The following is a 22,394-nucleotide window of genomic DNA, read 5'->3' on the forward strand; positions in this document are numbered from 1 at the left end:
ACTTCTCAAGCTTGTTCTTTTTCACATTAACAGATGAGAATTTAACTTTTGTTTTTTTTTTAAAAAGTGTGCGTGTTTGTTTTTCTCTGCGGGAGATAGATAGCCCATTTGTTATTTTTTGATGGTAGACTTTCAATTTTACTAGTTCTCCACTGATCTACTTTTAGTTTCTCAGAGATAAAAATCAGACCAGTTTATTGTCACAAATTTTTTTAAAATCCTCATTTACATGATTTAAAATCGAGAACAAAAAAACAAAGTGCAGGAAGAAGGTGAGCTTTTTGTTTTTTTGCTTGTTGGATGTTTTCCAGCAACTGGTTCCTTGCGTTTTCATTTAAAATCAATGTGTCACAGGATTTGTTTTAACAGGATATCTGCTCTAATAATTATAAAACATTGAGAAATATTGTTTTTTAGGTTGAATTTTGTATTTGTTTTTAAGAAAACATTGAATGGTTAACCAATGATTTCTGAATATCCAGATTCAGTTGAAGGAGTTACCCTGAAATTGTGGTGTGTGGAAGATCTTTCTATTCACTAACACCAGGTGTTGCCATTTAACGGTTGTGTGCATTTTGTTTGTCTTCAAGTTCTAATTACAGAGGCAGACTTACAATAGAGTTCAGAGTTTGCCTGTATCTGGCCTGCCCACTCAATTGGCACCAGTGATAGCTAGATCTGCCACTTGCATTTAATTATAACATTGTTTTTATATTTCCTTCCATTTTGCTGTCCAAAAATAGTCTGCAAGTGAAGCCCCATTTTTTTGGATGGTCACGCATCTTTTTTTGTACAAAGACACGAACAACATCAAAGCAACCAGTGGTCATTAAATATATCTTCAAAGCACTTAGCTTTAGTCTACAGCTTTCACTGTTCCACCCTGAGTACATATTATCATGGACAATGAACTGGAGGCTGTAATTCCAAACTCACAATTTATAGAGCCATTGAGCATGGAAACGGGCCATGCGGCACAACTTGTCCATACCAACCAAGATCTAAGTTAGTCCCATTTGGCCCATAGAAGTTTTTTTGGCCTTCCATCACAGCAATGTGATGGATGTTTATGTAAATTATGTTGTGTCTTGGGTCTATTTGTTTGTAATGTATGGCTGCAGAAACGGCATTTCGTTTGGACCTCAAGGGGTCCAAATGACAATAAATTGAATTGTATTGTATCCCTCTAAACTTTTCCTACACATGTACCTGTACAAATATCTTGTAAATGTTGTTATTGTACCTGCCTTGAGTATTTTCTCTGGCAGCGTATTCCATATACCGATGTTGCAGATTCTTGTCTGGAAGTATTTTCAACTCTCTGTTTGATATTTATGGTGCTGTCTGTCATGGAGGTCTAGTCAGAGCGATGTATGGTATCAAATATTAATTTGCTCCATTAGTTAATATTGCTTCATGCATGGTTGCTTCTTATTTGCACTCTATTTTTGATAATGTAACAGTACTTGACCTTGTTTACGTTAGAGATATAGCATAGAAACAGGCCCTTGGTCCCACAGAGACCATGCCGACCATCGATCACCCACTCACACTAGTTCCATGTTATCCCACTCCCTATATATTTGGGACAATTTCCAGAGGCCAGTAAACTTACAAACACGCACGTCTTTAGGATGTGGATGGAAAGCGGAGCACCCGGAGCAAACCCAAACAGACACAGGGAGACCTGTGCAAACTCCGCACAGACAGCACCCGCGGTCAGGATCAAACCCGGGTCTCTGGTGCTGTAAGATAGCAGCTCTACCAGTGGAGCCACTGTTCCACCGTGACTGACATTCTCCCAATATGTTAATATCCAACACAGAATATTACTGCAAGATGCTATATGATTATAAAACGTTACCTAGCATAATAAAATAGTATATTCATTGTGTTTCATAAACTAGCAACATCTAAAAGAGCTTGATGGTCAATTAAGTACTTTTGAAATGCAGACATGGCTGCAGAAACTGGAGGACAATGGAGAAGGAGACTATTCAGGCCATTGGGTCCATCACCGAACCTCAAACAGGGCAATACTCTCAATCCAGTTCCCCTTTTTCTTATTTCACTGTGTTGTGCATCCTGTTCTCTCGCTCATGCCATACAATTAGTAATTTACAGCGGCCAATTAAACTATCTGTGACCTCTTTGGGAAGTGAAAGGAAACCAGAGTAACCTGGGTGTGAAATCCACACATTCATCTCCTGAGGTTGGAATTGACCTTGGATCCTTAAACTTATGAGACAACAGCGCTACATCACTGTGCTGCTGAGAACCCTGACTGCAGAGCCTGTGCTAAGTCAATCCTCAGAAGGGAATAGCAAACCCAGTCAAGTGAATTAGAAACATAGAAAATAGGTGCAGGAGTAGGCCATTCGGCCCTTCGAGCCAGCACCACCATACAATATGATCATGGCTGATCATCCAGAATGAGTACCCTGTTCCTGCTTTCTCCCCATATCCATTGACTCCAATAGCCCTAAGAGCTATATCTAACTCTCTCTTGAATACTCCAGTGAATTGGCCTCCATTGCCTTCTCTGGCAGAGAATTCCACAGATTCACAGCTCTCTGGCTGAAAACGCTTTTCCTCACTTCAGTATTAAATGGCCTACCCCTTATTCTTAAACTGTGACCCCTGGTTCTAGACTCCCCCAATATGGGGAACATTTTTCCTGCACTAGCCTGTCCAATCCCTTAAGAATTGTATATGTTTCTTTAAGACCATCTCTCATCCTAAATTCCAGTGAATATAAGCCCAGTTAGTCCATTCTTTTATCATATGTCATTCCCACCATCCCGGGAATTAACCTGGTGAACCTATGCTGCACTTCCTCAAAGAATTGGTGCCATCAAGTTCCAGAAAAGGTCCATGTAGTTACAATTTTCTTTATGGAGTCAGAAGAAACTGCAGATGGTGGAATCTTGAGTAAAACACAAACTTCTGGAGGAACTCAGCATGTCGGACAGCATCTGTGGAGGAGATGGACAGATGCACCTAAATTCAAAAATATATAAAGGCCCAGGCAGCAGCCTTTGCTAAGTAGTTGCAACTCATTTCAAAATGTTTGCTTTGTGATGATGATGCCTTTATGAGCTGACCTCTTGCCCATCAGGCCACAAGATTAATTTATTTCAAGGTTGAGGGTTTGTAAGCGAGCTCATGGGAAATTTAAAAATGATGTAGAGTGGGAGAGCTTCGTTGAGATGAGATGAATTTTGGGGGGGGGGGGGGGTTTTGGGGTGCTTTTTGCAAACCCCAAGTTTGTTATGAGGTCAATCCCATCTTCCAAACGTGGGCATTTTTACCAATGTTCCATTTTAAAGAAATAGCAACAACTGTTGGTCACATCACCGTTTGCAGAATGGAATCCACATGGCTCCTATCTCTTACTTCCAAGTAATTCATTACTCTTGAAGAACTGTGAAATATTAGTGATTGGTTGTAAAGTTCTCTTTTAATGCAGCTCTTGCTTTTTTATTTCTTCAGATCATGCAGGAGACAAATATGAAGCAGAGGTTAACATGCTGTAGCTTATGTTGAAGCATATGAGCCATTAAGATGGAATATGCAAATAAACTTGATGGTGAGTTGATTCTGTCTTAAAATAGACGTTTTCCCATTTGCTTGACAATAATCTAAATTCTTTGGGTCTAAGATCCTTAAGATCAATATTGGTAAGTATTAAGTATTTTTTCTTGGCTAGAATTATCTTTGCAGATTAAAAGTAATCTTGAGTAAATATACAATATAAATTTTAAGGGAAAGTTGATTTGAACAAGCCGATGAATCTAGAATAGGTAGGAAATGGCTGGTTGGTCTCTGGAGTTTGCCTCTTGATGCAATGGCTGGCTATTGAACTAAACATTTCTTCCTGTCTGCTCTCACCATCCCGCGTCTGCAACTTCACATCCTTCCACCTTGCAAAATTCGACAATATACCCTATCATTTGAATTATTCTGGAGATGTCCTTTCTGACAAACCTTCCTTCCTCCCACACTGCAAATGAGGAGCTCCCAATGAATTGCTTGCACAAAGTGTTGTCTACCAAGACACATGTCTTTCACACAGAATGATTCCCAATCAACTTCTAGCTTGGCATTTTTATTGAAGTCCCTTTATAGTGGTGGATTCACAGCCAGGAATATTTCTATGTTTTTAGTATTGGTGTGGATCGACAAAGGATGGTGGATTGACACATGATGGGATATTAAGGTTGGCATTTTGCACGGTGTTGCATTTCGCTCAATGTTTCCTGGCTCTTTCCTTGCTATTTTCCAGAAGTGGACTTGGCCTGGGACAACCTTCAAGAGGCAAAAACAGTGGTGAGTTTGCTATCTCAGTCTGTGATCTGCTGTATCATTAGAAGAACCTCAGAAGCACAGAAGCTGCCCAATTCCCTTTCTATTGATAATTTTTCCATTGTGACAAATTCTGAGTGTTTCATTGGAAACTACCTCGGTTATGGAAGAAATATCAATGCTTTTATAAAACGAAAATGTAACCTTAACCAAAATTTTAACTCGTACCTTAAACAGTATTTTGTTGAAACAGAATAATTCCACAGTTGGGGAAAGAGCAAGAGACTGAGGCTAATTGACAATAATTTTATAGACCTTGCAAATGCATGTGTGAGAGCAAGCTAAGGTGAACCCCTCAAATTAATTGCATGAAATAATATGAATAATAATAACCTAATAAAATCTTTATCGATTTGGAAAAAAGTGATTTCACTTATTTGCACTGATTGGAAAAACCTTTACTTCTGCAGTGTATGGATGCCTGAAAGCATCCGACAAAGATTTATATAAAGACGCTTGTTAAGTTTAAGCACATGGGGGAATTCAGGACAAGTTTTGAGAGTATTGGGAAATTAATTAAGAGGATTGCTCTAGACACTGATGTTGAGGGCGCAACTTTCCATGACTGTGTGTATGTGGCTTGGACACAAAACAAAGGTGAAAATTCATATTTGCAAACGATGCAAAACGAGGAGGATCAGTTAGTTCCAGGACCAGAATACTAGTTGCTCTTGCCTATGTTAACACCTGCTTTGGCCGTGTTTCAGTTTTAAAATACAAAAACCTATCATTCTATCATTCTAAACAGCTCTTTTAAAGTTGCCCATTAATTTGCTGCTTTCAATGGAATATCTGAAAACATTCCTCATAATTAATCGTACCATAAGAGTAAAGTTTCAGTTGAACTATGATATACTATTCAACAACCCCCCACCCCTCCCCTCCACATATTCCAGCCCAGCTATGAGTAAATGTGGAGAACAAGAGTGGTTAGATATTAAATTGTAAAGGTCATTGGACTATTTTTAGTTAAGCCAAAGAACCAATCATCTAGTTCAGCCAGTGAAATGTTGGTTATGTGATCAAGGTATTAAAGTTAAACCAACAAATCCCTAACTAATGCATCAAAATGCATAAAATGTTGTGACAATTGCAAACAATCTATCAGGTATGTTTAATGAAATGTGTATTGTGTGGAGCCAGAAGGAGTCATAAGGCGTGGGCTGGTCCTTTTATATTCTTGTTACAGCCCGATAGTTGCTCAATATGAACATGACTGGGCTTGCTTGCTTTTATTTCCTTGGCAGACTTTGCTCTAATTGTTTGCCAGAACCATTGAAATTCAATTTCTCTGCAATAGACAAATGTATTTCAGGTTATAGTTGGATGCCAAGAGGGTTATTGTTCATACAGATTTTCTGTTATTTCCCCTCCATCTTGTACTCTTTGACTTCTCTCCTGATGTGCAATTCCACTGACAGTAACTTCCCGTTGAGCACTCCCATGCAGTTAGAGATTTTGAAAGTAAGTGGGCTGTTTTACTTGGGTCAATTGTGGCTGAAACCAGAGTGAGGACATAGAATAACAGAGCACAAGAACCTTTGGTACACAGTGTCTATCGAACATGGATTTTAGCTCTGCATTCAACACCATTGTGCCAGAGCTATTACACTCCAAACTCTCCCAGTTGTCTGTGCCTGAACCCCTCTGTCAGTGGATCACCAACTTCCTGACAGACAGGAAGCAGCATGTGAGGCTGGGAAAGCACATCTCAAATCCGCAGACCCTCAGCATAGGAGCACCGCAAGGCTGCATACTCTCCACTCTCCTTTACTCACTCTACACCAACGACTGCACCTCCACAGATTCCTCTGTCAAGCTTCTCAAGTTTGCAGATGACACAACCCTGACTGGACTGATTCAGGATGGGGAGGAATCTGCCTACTGACAGGAAGTGTTACAGCTGGCGTCCTGGTGCCTTCGTAACAACCTGGAGCTCAATGCTTTGAAGACAATGGAATTGATAGTAGATTTTAGGAGAGCTCCCCCTCCCCTCTCCCCACTCACCATCAACAACACCACAGTCACATCTGTGGAGTCTTAAGTTCCTTGGAACCATCATCTCCAAGGAATTTAAATGGGGGGCCACCATCGACTCCACAGTTTAAGGCCCAACAGAGGATGTACTTCCTGCGGCAGCTGAGGGAACACAATCTGCCACAGGCAATGATGGCCCAATTGTATATTGCCATCATAGAGTCTGTCCTCATCTTCTCCATCATGACCTGGTTTGGCTCAGCCACCAAGGACGACATCCGGAGGCTGCAGCGAATTGTTCGATCCGCTGAGAAGGTTGTTGGCTGCAAACTCCCCCGCCCCCCCCATTGACGAACTGTACACTGCAAGGGCCAGGAAGCAAGCGGGTAAGATCATCTCTGACCCCTCTCACCCTGTCCACAAACTCTTTGAAGCACTTCCCTCTGGAAGGCGACTCCGGACTGTCAAAGCCGCCACAGCCAGACATAAAACAGCTTATTTCCACGAGCAGTAGCTCTACTCGATAACCAATAGTCTGCAGCCTCCTTTTGCTCTGGTATTTTATTTCATTCACATGATTAAACTATAATGTTTTATTCTTAATGTTTTAATGTTTTGTGTTTTATTCGTAATTGTTTACTGGATGTCGTGTTGTTACTTGCGAGTGGAGCACCAAGGCAAATTCCTTGTATGTGTACATACTTGGCCAATAAACTTATTCATTCATTCAGGTTAAACTAATCTCTGACTGTGTGTGATCTATATCCCTCCATTCCCTGCATATCTATGTACCTACCTTAAAAACCTGTAAAATGCCACTATCGCATCTGCTTCCACCAACTGAAATGTCGACCATCCTTTGTCTGCACAGGCAGCAGAACAGTTTTGAGGAGCTAAGTATTCCTTTGTTGCACTGTTGATCATGCTAAGGCAAAGTGTTTTATATTTACATTTGCCTTTTTTCACATGTTCTAAATAGATTCATCCTCCTCCTGGAAACCAGAAACCACAGTTGAGAATTAAATATAATTTATTGGAATGATTTGTTCTGATAGAATTATAGAGAATAACTCAAATGGTGCAGAATTAGATAAGATAGACACAAAATGCTGGAGTATCTCTGTGTCTATCTTTGGTATAAGCCAGCATCTGCAGTTCAGTTTTATGACATTATATAGAATTTGCACCTGTGCTGTTTTCTTTGCGATTCTGTGACTCATCTGCTGAGGTGATGGCTGATGTGTACCATTGTCCTCCCTCCCTCACCACATCAAACATGAATCCTGTATCGTTTGGAGATTTTGAACTAATTAAAAAAACACCTTTCATTTCCACCTGATATTTAACTTGGCTGCAGCTCTGGGAGAATCCAGTTTTTTTTTGTTTTTTTTTTGTGGGCCAGTCAGGACTTGCCTATTTCTCACAGCCTTTGCTGCTGCTTGTAAATTATGTTGAATTAATTTGAGAGATGCTAAAAGGAGGCTCTCTCCTTCTTAAGGCAGGAGATCAGATGGGAATCATCAAAAGATTTGACTACCACGTTTCAACCCTTGGCATCTAGTTTCAAATTAATAAATGTCATTTCTCAATTTTTTTAATTTTCGAATTCCCTCCTTAATTTTATTCACCTCTCTAGTTCTCAATGAATCTTTAAGACACTCCTTGGAAGTTGCCTTTTGTTTTGGTCATTTGTTCAAATATCAAGCTGTGTGGTTGGGTGTCACATTTTGTTTGATCATTTCTCTTGTGGAACAGATACAAACATTTTACAATTTCAAAAGCAAGGTCATAAGATCATAAGGAATAGGAGTAGAATTAGGCCATTTGGCCCATCAAGTTTACTCTGCCATTCAATCATGGCCCTCCTAACCCCATTCTCCTGCTTTCTCCCCATGACCTCTGAAACCTGTACTAATCAAGCAAGTTTTTAAAGTATGGAGATAGATTTGTGTAACCTATTCTCATTTTACAAGGTTCTGAAGTTGACATTTCTGAGATGTATTTACTCTTAATTTCAATGTTACTTTATTGTCACATGTACGAATTACAGTAAAGTGTGTTGTATATACAAGTCAGCACAAGCATCACTATACATAAGCCCTTAGATAAGCATTTCAGATACAGTACAAGTGTTTAGTCATTGTACACTGAGTCAGTTTACAGAGTCGCCAGATTTGGCGCCATTACCAAGTCCAAGTGTAGAGTTCTTAACCTGACTGTGCAGGCCTGTTGTGCCGGTGGCGAGGCAGGGTCAGCCTGCCCATGCGTGGCTGTTGGTATCTGTCTCTGTTCTGCTGCAGGCTGCGTCCGGTTAAAGCGCTAGGCCCTGTAGAGCCTTGCCCAGTCCAGCTGAGCCCCAGCCTGCTGCAGGCCCTCCAGCGTACACCCCACCATCAAGGCACTGCACTGCCTCCCGCTTACTCGCCCCCTTTCGGACTCCCTCCTCTCCATCCACTGGGCCGGGAATGGTGGCTTCCCTCTCTGGGTGGGTTCCCCTCAATGTGTGTGTGTGTCTCCTCGCATTGTGTGCTGGAGTTTGTCTATGAAGCAACCTGTTGTTCTGGTTTGAACAGAATATCTTATTACTTTTTCTGCATTTGTTGGAATTTTTTCTGGCGTTATTTTTATTTCTTTGTGTTATTTTCTTTCATAGCATGTAATTATGGACGTTTCCTGTTCGCAGGGGAGTGCCTTCACTTCAATGCCACCCATCCCCATCCTGTCAAAGCTGGAGGTGTTTTTACAACTCATTAAAAAATGAGATGCATTCCTTCTGAACAATCTCATTGGTTTAATCAATCAAGTTTATTTGTTAATTTAGAATTACTTTGTTATCTCCTGTTTTTTAAAAACTTTTTTTTAAACACAAATCTGGCCATTTGAATTTAATTTGAGTCCAAAACTCTGTATATGCGATGAGGTAACAACTCGATCTCCATTCACCACTGGTCTGCACTGCTCACTGCCCTGTTTTTTTGTGTTATTTTTCCACCATGGCAGCTAACAAGGATAAACACAAACTTTTCCTGAAATCTTGGGAATGTAAGGGACAGAAAAATGTAAATGTCAGTCATACCTCAAGCTTGCACTGCCATTGAACAAGATAATGGTCTTCGGTTAACCCTTTCAACGAACAAATCACTTTTAACAATACTAAAACCATTTACAAATAGTTAAGAGATAAAGAGTGAGGAATATATGTAACTTAATACATGATTAGATTTGATAAGTTGGAATGAAACATATATATATATATATACTGCAACTGGGTGAAATAGAACTTATTTGGAAACGGTACCGACCCCCTAGGGTTTGGGTAATAAAGGCAGCGGGGCTAATTTTTTAACATCTACACCGGAAGCGATATAGATGTCGTACCCCACAGACGAGTGGGTCACTCACTACGGTGTCCGAAACTCAGACACCGTAAATTTATTTGATATACTTTTTTTTTTTATTATCACAATATGTCACATCTATGTGTTTTCTTTTCAAGGACAATCGCAGAGGGAAACTACCAAGGAAGTCTATATTATAAATGCTCCCAAAATAACCAGAGTCCTGAGGTATGAATGCACCATAATAAATAAGGTCATCAAAATAGGTAGAAATGTATGACGACAATCAAAAGAAAATGGGAGGAATCACACTATGCAGTTGGAATATAAGGGGTATTAATGAACCTATTAAAAGGGGCAAGATACTAGCTCAGTTGAAATCATACAACACGGATATTTCGTTTCTACAGGAAACGCATCTTAAACATCAAGATCAGACGAGACTGAGGGCGAACTGGATAGGCCAAACATTTCACTCTTCATTTACTTCCAAATCTAGAGGTACCGCTATCATTATTCGTAAAGGAATTCCATTTAAATCAAAGAATATTATTTCAGATAAGGAAGGGAGATACCTTATAGTAGCAGGAGAGATCAATAATACGCCAATTACGTTGGTAAACATATATGCGCCCAATTTTGATAATCCTCAATTTTTTAATAAAATTCTGAATATAATTGCAGAATGTACTTATCAAAATGTCATAATTGGAGGAGACTTTAACTGTGTTTTAGACCCTTATCTAGATAAATCGATGCAAAAACAAAAAGGTAATAGGAAATCTAAAACCAGTGAACTTTTACATACATATATGGAAAACACAAATATAGTAGATGTGTGGAGGATTGCAAACCCGACGGGAAGGGATTATTCGTTTTATTCAACGGTGCATAAAACATACTCACGGATAGACTATTTTCTTGTGGATACAAAATTAATTCCGCACACTATGAACCCTAAATACCACACTAATGCGATCTCAGACCACTCCCCGCTAACTTTTGTTTTAAAACTAGAAGGAATGTCTATGAATAAATCGTTCTGGAGGTTTAACTCGCAAATTTTAAAAGACCCACAAGGGAGTATATATCTAAAAAAACAGATGGACCTATTTTTTGAGATAAATGATACACCAGATATATCCCCCACGCTATTATGGGAATCCTTCAAAGCATTTATTAGAGGAGTCATTATTTCATTTCAAGCTTATCAAAATAAAAAGAATAAGAATGAACAAAGACATTTAGAAGAACAAATAAAACAATTAGATACAGATAATGCTAAAGATCCAACTATGGATAAACATAATAAAATCCTATTATTGAAATTCAAGCTAAATAAATTACTGTCAGAGAAAGTTATAACATTATTTCAAATTACAAAACAAGAACACTTCGAATTCGGGGATAAACCCCACAAACTTTTAGCACGCCAACTGAAAAAACGGGAAAAAGAGAATGCAATATTAAAGATTAAATCAGATAGAGGGGAATTATTAACATTACCCAAGGATATCAATAAAAGATTTGCTCAATTTTACCAGAATCTATACACATCTAAAACGTTAATAGACAATAATAAAATTTCAGAATTTCTAGATAACTGTAACCTACCACAATTAGAACTGAGGGAACAAGAGGAACTGGGAGCACAAATTACTTCTAAGGAGATAGAAGACACAATAAAAACACTAAAGAATGGAAAAACACCAGGACCAGATGGATTCAGTAATGAATTTTATAAATCTTTTTATGACATAGTTACTCCACGATTACAGAAAATGTATACATATGCTTTTGAGGAGCAAAGCTTACCTGAAACACTAGCAGAATCAACGATCATATTAATACTTAAAAAAGATAAAAATATAGAAGAACCAGGTTCATATAGAGCTATTGCTTTGTTAAATACGGATCAAAAAATAATAGCGAAAACACTAGCCAGTAGACTAAGCAGGTATGTTAGTAGATTAATAAATGAGGATCAAACAGGATTTATACCTAAGAGACATTCATTCAATAACTTGAGACGTTTGCTTAACATAATGCACTCACATAAATCTCACGACCAAGAGTTAGCTATCATCTCACTGGATGCAGAAAAAGCGTTTGATCAAGTAGAATGGGATTATATGATTAAAGTATTGCAAAAATTCCAATTGGGAGAGAACTTCATTGCATGGATAAAACTATTATATAACAAACCTACGGCTAGAATACTAACTAATAATATATTATCCTCGAAATTTGAACTATCAAGGGGCAATAGACAAGGTTGTTCATTATCTCCGCTGTTATTTGCTTTGGTAATTGAACCCCTTGCTGAAAAAATAAGAACACACCTGGATATTTACGGTTATAATACAAAATATTCAAATAACAAAATATCCCTATATGCCGATGATGTACTACTGTACATCACAAAACCACAAATTAGTATACCGAATATATTAAATTTAATTGAGGACTTTGGATCCTTTTCAGGATATAGAATAAATTGGAACAAAAGTGAAATTATGTCGATAAAACCAAAAGACTCAACACATCTCAGGAAATTCCCCTTTAAAATAGCTACAGAAAAATTCAAATATTTGGGAATTGAAATTACTAGAAATTACCAGGATATGTTTAAAGCCAATTATAATCCCCTACTTAAGAAATTAAATAATTTGATTAAATTCTGGAAAACACTTCCGATGTCCTTAATAGGCAGAATAAACGCTATAAAAATGATTTTCTTACCACAAATTCTATACCTATTTCAATCAATACCTATATATCTCCCAAAAAAGTTTTTCAAAAAATTGGACTCAGACATTACAAATTTCATATGGGATTATAAACCCCATAGAATACAAAGAACACACCTTAATAAACGAAAAGAGTGGGGGGGTCTAGCGCTCCCTAACTTTATGTATTATAATTGGGCAGTAAATATTAAAAATATGATTCACCTGCTGGACAATTCTGCCCAGCAGGCGGACTGGATTGTAATGGAAAAAGGGGATTGCTCCCCGAGTAATATAGGAGCGATTATCCTCTCACCAATAAATCTGAATAATAAAAATTATAATAAAAACCCAATTATACATAGCACAATTAGAACATGGAAACAAATAAAACAGAATCTAAAATTAAGAAACCTATCTCTCTCAATACCAATAGCCAATAACCCATCGTTTAAACCATCAATCATAGACAAATCATTTATACATTGGGAAAGAATGGGAATCAAAACGCTCGAAGATCTGTATGAAGTGGGAAAATTACTATCATTTCAACAACTACAACTGAAATATAATTTGAAAAATAACCAATATTTTAAATATCTTCAAATTTGTGATTATTTGAAAAAATACACAAAAGACTATCATAATATGCCTTCCGACTTACTGGATGAAGCAATGAAGACAAAGGCGGAATCAGCTAACTTAATATCGTACTTATATAATATCATTTTAAACATAGAAATACCCACAACAGATGGAATTAGAAGAGACTGGGAACAAGAATTAGCTATAAAAATTTCAAAAGAGAGCTGGGATAAACATTTACTACAGGTGCATAAATGCTCGATCAATGTACGACATACGCTTATCCAATTCAAAACATTACATAGACTATACTATTCAAAAACTAAATTAAATAAAATCTTTCCCAATGTTTCACCAATCTGTGATAAATGTCTGTGTCAAGAAGCTACCATAGCGCATTCTTTTATTTTTTGTACAAAAATCCAAAAATTCTGGCATGGAATATTTGATATTTTTTCAAAATTAATTAAAATAAAACTGGTACCAAAACCAGAATGGATCATTTTTGGGATATCGGAAGATATCCCTGAATTAAACGTGTATCAGAAGAATTTACTCAATTACGGGCTAATAATGGGAAAAAAGCTCATACTTAAATTCTGGAAAAATGCGCCCACACCAACAATAAAAATGTGGATATCAAATATGTTTGAAACATTACATCTGGAAGAGATGAGATTCCTCTTAGCAGATAAAGCAAACCAATTCCAAAAGACGTGGTCTACGTTTATGGACCTATTACAAGCATGATAAATAAATGGTATCAGGACCTGGCATTGGGAGATAAAACAACAAAAACAGACTTGGTTGGTAGTCTTTCTGCGGAGTTTAATGTTATAATAGAGCGATTGTCCTTACTTTCTTTTTCTTTCTTTTCTAGGGTCTACTTTCTTACTTTACTTCCTTCTCTAACTTCTTTTCTAAGGGGCTTTCTTTTCCCAACACTCTTCTGCACTTCACAACTCTTGCGCACCTTCTTTACTTTCCTTACTTCTATCTTTTTCTTAAAGCTTTAAAAAAAAAAAAAAAATGAAGCGGTACAAAAAATGTATTAAGATATATGTGTTGTGTGTTATTGTAATTTACCGTACTTCTAATAAATAAAAAAAAAAAAAAAAAAAAAAGAACAAGATAATGGTTGATCCAATCTTGGCCTTGCACCATTTTCCCACACACTTTGACTCCTTTGTCATTTAAATGCCTTTCAGTCTCAGCCTTGGGTACATTCAATTACTTTTCTTCTCCAGCTCTTTTTGAGTAGAGAATTCGAAAGATTCATGACCCTCTGAGAGATGAAATTCCTCCTCATTCCGATCTGAAACACTGTAGGTGATCCCTTGTTCTTAAACAGTGCTCCTTGGTGCAAGGTATCTCCAAGGTAACAGGATTGTAATTGAACCAACCTAAAAGCAGGCATTTAATTTCTCCTGATGGCAGGAGAAGTTTATATATATTAATTTGAATTTCTTAACTTCATCCATTTCTCTCCATAACCTGCCATTGGTAGGATGACGAAAGTATAATATAATGGCTATGCATTGACTGTTCCATTTAAAGAGTTGGCCACAGGTTTTGCAAATTAAATGACAAAAAATGCACCCACGTCCCTTGGCATAATTTAACCTCATTTTCTTCTGACCTTGCATCACAGGTGATGACTGCACTTGGTTCTCATCTAAGGGATTGATTGGTTCTAGTTTAATTGGTTCCACTTTTCAAAGGCACATTATGGTTAGATTGGGATTAATTTTTCTCCACTGGTACTTTGCATAGAGTATTAGTTAATGTCATGGTATGTGATTGTTCACAGTATGTGGAAGGAGAGGAGTGATAGCACAGTACAGAACAATGTGTGCTGCCCTTTACTAGGTGGGTGGTGCAATAATTTATTCAATTGATAAGTAAGGAGAAAACAAGAGTCATAGAATCATGCAGCATGGAAATAGGCCCTTCAGCCTGACTCGTCCATGCTGACCAAGATGCCTCATCTATATTTGTCCTATTTGCCCAGATATGATCCATATCCCTCTAAATCTTTCATATCAATGTACCTGTCCAGGTCTTTTAAATGCTGTTACAGTACCTACCTCAAATACCATCTCTGGCAGCTTCACATTTACAGTAGTCCGTGACAAAAGATGCTTATTTTCTTTTTGGAAATCAGTGCAGTTGATGTTGACTTTGCGCAGTTATATATAATGGGTTTGAAGAAGGTCACAAGTTCACAAAGCCACGAGAATTGTAGATGGAGAGAGAAGTCTAAATGGCACACATGTGTTAAACCATTATGTAAAATCAAGATCGATACAGTTGCATTTGGTCTTTCCACCTTGCCTTTGAAAAGTGAAACCAATGTTCTATGAAACCACTAAACTGGCATGTTCACCATTTTTATGGTATCGGACGAGCAGATTTAACGATTTATAAATGTCATACTGCATTATAATACATTTTCCAGTGAATCCAGTAAATATGAAGGGAGCTTGGGAATGCTGCTACTGAGTTGGAAGGGGACCTGGGAATGGGCTGGCGGTGGGGTGCTCAGTGATTCGGAAGGGATAATGTAAATTACATCATCTGGTGAACAATTGGTGTTTCTGAACCATCAGATAGCGGACTATTGGAGTTTAACTGCGTTGTGGGATTAAGTATGTGGCTCTTGTCAATTTCCAGTTAGAGCAGATCGAGAGCAAGTTGAATTCTGAAGAGGAGGATTTTCATCCGGAGCTAAGCATTCGAAAATGTTTGCAGCGTGAGGCATTTGGTGAGTTGGTGAAGCATTTTTTTCCTCAATTGGCACAGCTCATCATGTCTTTGGCATTGATTGGTTTCCACCACTGGATCTTTCCTTTTTTTTCTTCCCCTTTTAAGAATGAATCCAATTCCCTTTATTATTAAGTCTGCATTCATCTTTCTCTCAAGTTTTATTAAGACTCAAACCAAAATGGTTGGACAAACTAAATAGTTCAACAGAAATCCGACGAAGGTTGTAAATATAATGGTTTTCCAATGATTTCTATATCAAGTGATTTAGTCTTTTATAAAACAGCGAGTAATAAGCAGTGTGACTGGTATCTGTGGTTTGACTCCACTGAAACTTGCTGGACGTATAGTGAGGGGCTACCATGACTGTGAATACCAGAAGCTAAAGTATCATTGCCAGCTGTATTGCTGATATATAATACTTAAAAGGGAACGAGTGGGAAATGACCAAGGTTGTTCACTATTGGCATGGTGGTGGCACTTGCCTCTTTCAGCTCTTTTCAGACTGAGTGCGTTTCAAAGAAGCAGATTATTTCTGAGAGGACGTTGCATAAATAGGGTGGTACAGGTTGTAAAGCAACTGCTTCACGGCATTCAATGCGGATCTGTGAGACTGTGTGGAGTTTGCATGTTCTCACTGTGACCATATACGTTTGTTATTTTTTGAGCAGTACAGCATGGAAATGGGCCCTTTGGCCCACCCTATCCATGTTGACCAAGTTGGTATGCTGGGCTAGTCCCATTTGCCGGCATTTGTCCCATAGCCCTCCAGACCATTCCTATCCATATAACTGACCAAATATATCATGAAAACATGATTGTATCTGCTTCTATAGCTTCTGGCAGCTCGCTCCAGATACGGTCTACCCTCTGAGTGAAAAGGATGCCCCTGAGGTCCCTCTTAAATCTCTCTGCTCAACTTTGTTCCCACATCCAAAAGTGTGTGCATTCAGAGGTTACATGGCTGCTGTAACGTGTAGGTGGGTGATAGAATTGTTGAGAATGTTTGGTGAAAGAGCTTCCTAGTGGTCGGTCTGTAACGTGCTGCCAGAGTGCTGGTGGACGCATCTATGCTGGAGTTTGGATAGGCACATCGACATCCAGGGAATGAAGGGAAATGAAGCTCATGCAGGCAGATGAGATGAGTTAAGTTGGCATCATGTTCGGCACGGACATTGTATGCAAAAGGCATGTTCCTGTGCTGTACTGTTCTATAAATAGACACAATGGCTGGAGTAACTCAATGGGTCAGGCAGCATCCTTGGAGAATATGGATAGGAACCGCTCTTTGGTCTCACCAAGTTACTCCAGCATTTTGTGTCTATCTTTGGTATAAGCCAGCATCCTTGTTATTACATACTGTACCATTCTATGTTGTGTGTAAAAGGTTACAGTGAAAAATAATGAGGGGATATGAATGCTCGGAGAGCTGGCATTGATTGAGTGGGCCGAATGGCCGCCTTTATGTTGTAAGGAAATGGCAACATCAGTAGTTCACTGTTAGAATGATTCACTCCTTGGTGTGAAACAAAGAACTGTTGCTGGCACCAGCTCTGCTTTGAGGGATGGGCTGTAACTAATCAACCCATGAATATAATGGGCTGTGACATGTCTGGACTTGTTCTGGAGTCAGTTCACTGGAAACTACTGACCTACAGGGAGAGAGCAAACATTAGTGTGTTGTTTCTATTAAAAGTAAAAGTTTGACATGTGATTCAAAAACTCGCTGTGTAATCCAAACGTGGCTGCCACCCTTGATGGGGTGAATTATATTGGAAGGACTTTTAGGAACGGTTACCATGACAATTTACCTGCCATTGTTGTTGTTGTAGGATGCAGAGCAAAGAATACCAGCAGCCTTCCAAGTGTGAGAAGTTCACTGTATCGACCAACTTCCATGATGAACTGCAGACTGGACAAGCAGAGGACTCTGTCTCGCGAATGGACTCCCACCTTCAGCAGGTAAACTGATCTTGATTGTTCTTGGTTTAATTCCTGGAATTTGGGATTCCCTTTGCAAAATGAGAAAAGCAAATGAATCTGATGAACAAATGGTGATTATTATTAGAGTTCATTCAGTGTGCCTGTGCTGCCTTCAAAAGAACTAAACGATAAGCGAGTTCGGTATTCCGAAAAACGCAAGGAATCATGGGATTTGTCGAGGTCATTCACTATAAAGAAAAAGCGAACAAAGCGCTGACTGAAGAAACTGTGTATAAATTCTTATCTTTATTCATAATTTGTGTAAAACTCTCATCCCCCCCCCCCCCCCCCCCCAAAAGAACAGGTAGCGGGAGAGTGGGGTGTAACAGCGAGATAGAGAGAGAGAGAGGGCAGATGCGAGTGGGAGACAAGGGAGAGCGTGCACACAGACCCGCGCCTCATCTGCAGCCAGGATCGAACCGGGTTCCTGGCGCCGCAAGCGTTGCTGAACCGCCACTGGACCGCCCCCCTCTCCGGAGTGTCCCATCCCCGTCTGGGGGGTGGCCGGAGACATCCAGGGCGACCCCGGACCGACGATACCTGCGGCCCACAGCCAGCACGGAGAAGAAACGCTACCCCAGCTCTTCTCCGCCTGTCGTGCCAGGCCAACCGACAGCCCCGGATTGACGACACCAGTGGCTCCAGGCCAACAGCCAGCATGGAGAAGCGCCAACTCCATCCCCCGCCAGCACCGAGGGGACCAACCGTTAGCCACTGGACAAGAGAGTGGCGCAGCCGATGGTCCCCGGCCCGCCGGGGAACGGACCTCTTCGGGAGCCGAAGCCAGTGCCTCTTCCCCGCGTCGGTTGCAAGCCCGGGTTGACGCCTCCGGCTGCCTCCGACCAATCCCGGACAGGGATGAGACACCTGGGAGGGGACAAGGATGGCCCAGCAGCAACGCCACAGCACCGGAGACCTGGCCCGACCCCGACCACAGACGAGCACAATCTCGCTCACTCACCAAAGCATAATAAAGCAATAAAAACGACAAAATAATCTTAGTTTTTAACGAAGGAACAATAAATACAAATAATACATAGTTTGAAAGTAGTATTTTCTTACCTAGGAGAAGCAAAGCTGGAAAAACAGATAAAGGTCTAAAAGTACACAGCTCATCTGCACAATATTTATGCAGTGACCTTTGACCTAGGCATGCACAGTCGGAATACCGAACTCGCTTGTTAGTCCTCTGCTCCCTGCTATTTCTTCCTAGCTCTGCATTTCTACTCTCCTTAGAGAGTTTCCAGTATCTACAAGCAATGTGTGCTTTTTTTATACATGGGAAGTGAATATTAATGACAAAAGTAAAATTGACAAAATGTTGTTTTCAAAGTAATGTGTTTGGATTAATATTGAGAACACTCTGGATAAGGACAGATATTTTTCTTTCTCTGAAGGAAGTTAGTCAATCAGATGAGTTTTTACACCAATCCAATGAATTTGTACAATGAATTTTAATTCTATATAGTTTCATTATTTAAATAAAAAAATTCCCAGCTACCATGGTGAAATTCCAACTTGTCTTTCTGGATCAATAGCCCCGGGCTCTGAATTTGAGTTCAGTATCTCAACCACCAAGCGATTATACTCCATGGTTTCTTTTTTACTTCAAAGCGCAGAAACACAAAATAGGAGCAGGGCAAAAGACAAATTGCTGAAGGAACTCGGCTAGCATTTGGGGAGGGAAGGGGCCAGAAAAGACAATTTAATGATTATTTATATTTGAAAGTAAGTTATCAACTTATTTGCATGCACGCGTTTGCTTGTTCGAGCACTGTCATGTGTTCTTCAAATTCTCCAACAGGTCAAATAACGATGGAATGTTCAAACACGAAATGGAAAATTATGATTCTTCGAGAGGAATGTTTTGGAATGAGAGAACAAAACTTTTGCGAAATGAGATAATTGATCAAGGTGCTCAACTGCCTGATCTTAATCAGACACTGATAACCAGCAAGCAAACGTCAAATGATAACTCACCAACTAGACTTGTCCCAGCAAGATTGCAAGTGTTGGCTAATTGGGATGTTTCAGAGCAAGGCCGCCACCAGGCAAGTGAGCAAGATGTCTGCAGCAGATCCAACACATGTAACCTGGAAGGAGGTCCTCCACTTGGCAATGATGCCAACTTGACATTTCACTTTTGTAGCCAAAGACAGATGTCACATCGGAAAAGTTCTCCAGAGCCTTTAGTAGCTGCGTCTTGCCTTAGTCCTTGTAGAGGTCCACTTATGCAGTGCCTGGAATTGAAACAGAGCAAATCCCCAACCAACAAATTGGAGGAGCTTAAGGAGCGGATAAGGCTGCAGAGGAAGCTGCAGAAGGAGCAACAGTTTGCAAGGACCATCTTAAATCTACCTCAAGAACATCCTGTCCCATTTCACAGGCAGAAGGCCCACAAGGGTGGTTCAGAGAAATGCTTGATCAGGAAAGTGACCTTTGCCCGACCAGCACCATCCTACAAAGGCAAGTGACCATTTCATTGTTTCGGGGGTTATCACCACATTGACCTTTGAGCAAAACACGTGCTGGAGGAACTGAGTGGGTTCTGTGGATGGATTGGATAGGTAATGTTTCGGATTACTCCAAGTCCATTCCATGCAAGGAGGCTTCCTGACCTGCTAGGTTCCTCCAGCCCTTTGTGTTTAGCTCAAGATTCCAGCATCTGCAGTTCATTCTGTTACCACATGGACTTTATTTTCTTACTAAAAACCTCTATCTAATAGAATGAATTAACTGTGCTTGCTGCAGCATGGTTCAGTTGATAAGCACTAATCTATTATTCACTCCAGTGTTTTTTTTTCCCCCCTACAAGTCAGGTCATTGATTTCCTGGTAGATCATACTATTTTGTTTGACTTAGTACCTGGACTTTTACAGTTGCCGATTTGACTCACACCATCATTGGTATGCCTTCAGTTCTTTCAAATAGAAAATAGGTGCAGGAGTAGGCCATTCGGCCCTTCGAGCCAGCACCGCCATTCAATATGATCATGGTTGATCATCCAATATCAGTACCCTGTTCCTGCTTTCTCCCCATATTCCTTGATTCTGTTAGCCCTAAGAGCTATATGTAACTCTCTCTCTAGCCATCCCAGGAATTAACCTGGTGAACCTACGCTGCACCCTTAAGAAGCTCCGAAATTCGGTCGGCCGGAGGTGCTGAAATTATCTCCTTAAATTTCTACTCGTCTCTCATTTTACATATTAGTTTAAATCAAAATCTGACCAATAACGTCTGTTTTTTAGATAAGTGGCTTAGTTTTTGTATGTTCTTCTTGAAGCTTGTAGTATGGAAAATGCTGCAAATTATTGTTGTCTTTGAATTGGTTCTAGTTTTTACAGTTTTCTTGAACCTCTAGCCTTTGTACCCTGTGATAGTGCTAACAGTTTATCAGGATTCTGCAAAGGCAAGATCTTTGTTGCTTCTGTACAGTTATAGGGTGTGCTAAGAAATATTTTTTTTTTAAATTCAAACATCTGTGAATTGATTTATTCACTTTTTACAGATGCAGCTTAATATTGTTGAATCTCTTCTGACCCCATTAGCGGTGTTTTTTTCCCCTCTTAATTTAATACTCTACGAATGGAGAATGTTCTATTCAATGCTGGTATAAATTGCTGCCCACCACACATTAAATTCACATAAATAGATGAATCTGTCTGTGCATCGTGTAAGTGCTGCATACATGCATCTATTTCCACATAGGTATAAGAATACATCCACTCTACCACCACTTAAAGGTTCAAACTTGGAGGTATTCACACACCTAACTTGCTTTATATTGATCAAGCTCAAAAGGCAATTTGAAGAGCAGGTTCTGTTGATCAACTTGCAGGCAAGTGTCGTCATATTGTCAAAGATAAATAAAGATGGATACTAAAATGTACGTCTAGTCCAACACGGATCACTTTTCAAAGAACCAGGTGAAGAAAGGTCTTGCACAAACTATCGTTTGGGATAAGATTAAAATAGATACAGCAAATATCATCAATGAAGATGAAACTATCCACTCGAACTTTATTCAAACGCATTCAGTGGCTATTTTCCTCTACAGTTGATCCTTGACTAAATGACATGGCTTATAACATGTTGGAGGAACATGAATGATTGGAGAACATCCAGCCCAATGAGCTTGTGCTGGCTTTCAAATAGACCATGGTTGATTTTATATTTCTGAAAGAACGATATAAAATCTGAGAGGCATAGATGGACGAGACAGTCAGAAGCTTCTGCCCAGGATGGGAATGTCAAAGACGAGAGGGCGTAGCTTTAAGGTGAGAGTGGCATCATTTAAAGGAGATGTGTGGGGTGATTTTTTTTGCATAGAGAATGGTGGGTGCCTGGATCATGTTGCTGGGGGTGGTTGTGGAGGCACTAGTGATGGTGGCATTTAAGAGGCTTTTGGATATACTGGAAATCGAGAGATATGGATCGTGTGCAGGGAGACAAGATTAGCTCAACTTGACATTGTGTTGGGGTGGACATTGTGCGCCAAAGGGCATGTTTGAGGCTGTAATGTTCCATGTTCGATAATTCCATTTACTCCACTTAGTTGATAAAAGGTTCTATCTTCAAAGTTAGGATAAGAAATATGAAATAGGATAATTTTGCTTTGAGGAAATTTAGTAGATTGGAGATTGTGAATTGCAAC

At 39.5% G+C, this 22,394-nt stretch overlaps 1 protein-coding gene across 1 annotated transcript; it reads left to right on the forward strand.

The window, feature by feature from the left end:
- The first annotated feature begins 232 nt into the window (after positions 1 to 232).
- LOC116991073 lies at positions 233 to 20,214 on the forward strand. Its single transcript, XM_033049416.1, has 6 exons — positions 233 to 272; positions 3,493 to 3,589; positions 4,286 to 4,329; positions 15,668 to 15,758; positions 17,590 to 17,719; positions 19,545 to 20,214. Exons 2-6 carry the CDS (start codon positions 3,565 to 3,567, stop codon positions 20,212 to 20,214), a joined length of 960 nt encoding a protein of 319 aa, XP_032905307.1. The 5' UTR covers positions 233 to 272; positions 3,493 to 3,564.
- The last annotated feature ends 2,180 nt before the right edge of the window (positions 20,215 to 22,394 follow it).

The sequence above is a fragment of the Amblyraja radiata genome, chromosome 32 (assembly GCF_010909765.2).
Source record: "Amblyraja radiata isolate CabotCenter1 chromosome 32, sAmbRad1.1.pri, whole genome shotgun sequence".
Lineage (NCBI taxonomy): Eukaryota > Metazoa > Chordata > Chondrichthyes > Rajiformes > Rajidae > Amblyraja > Amblyraja radiata.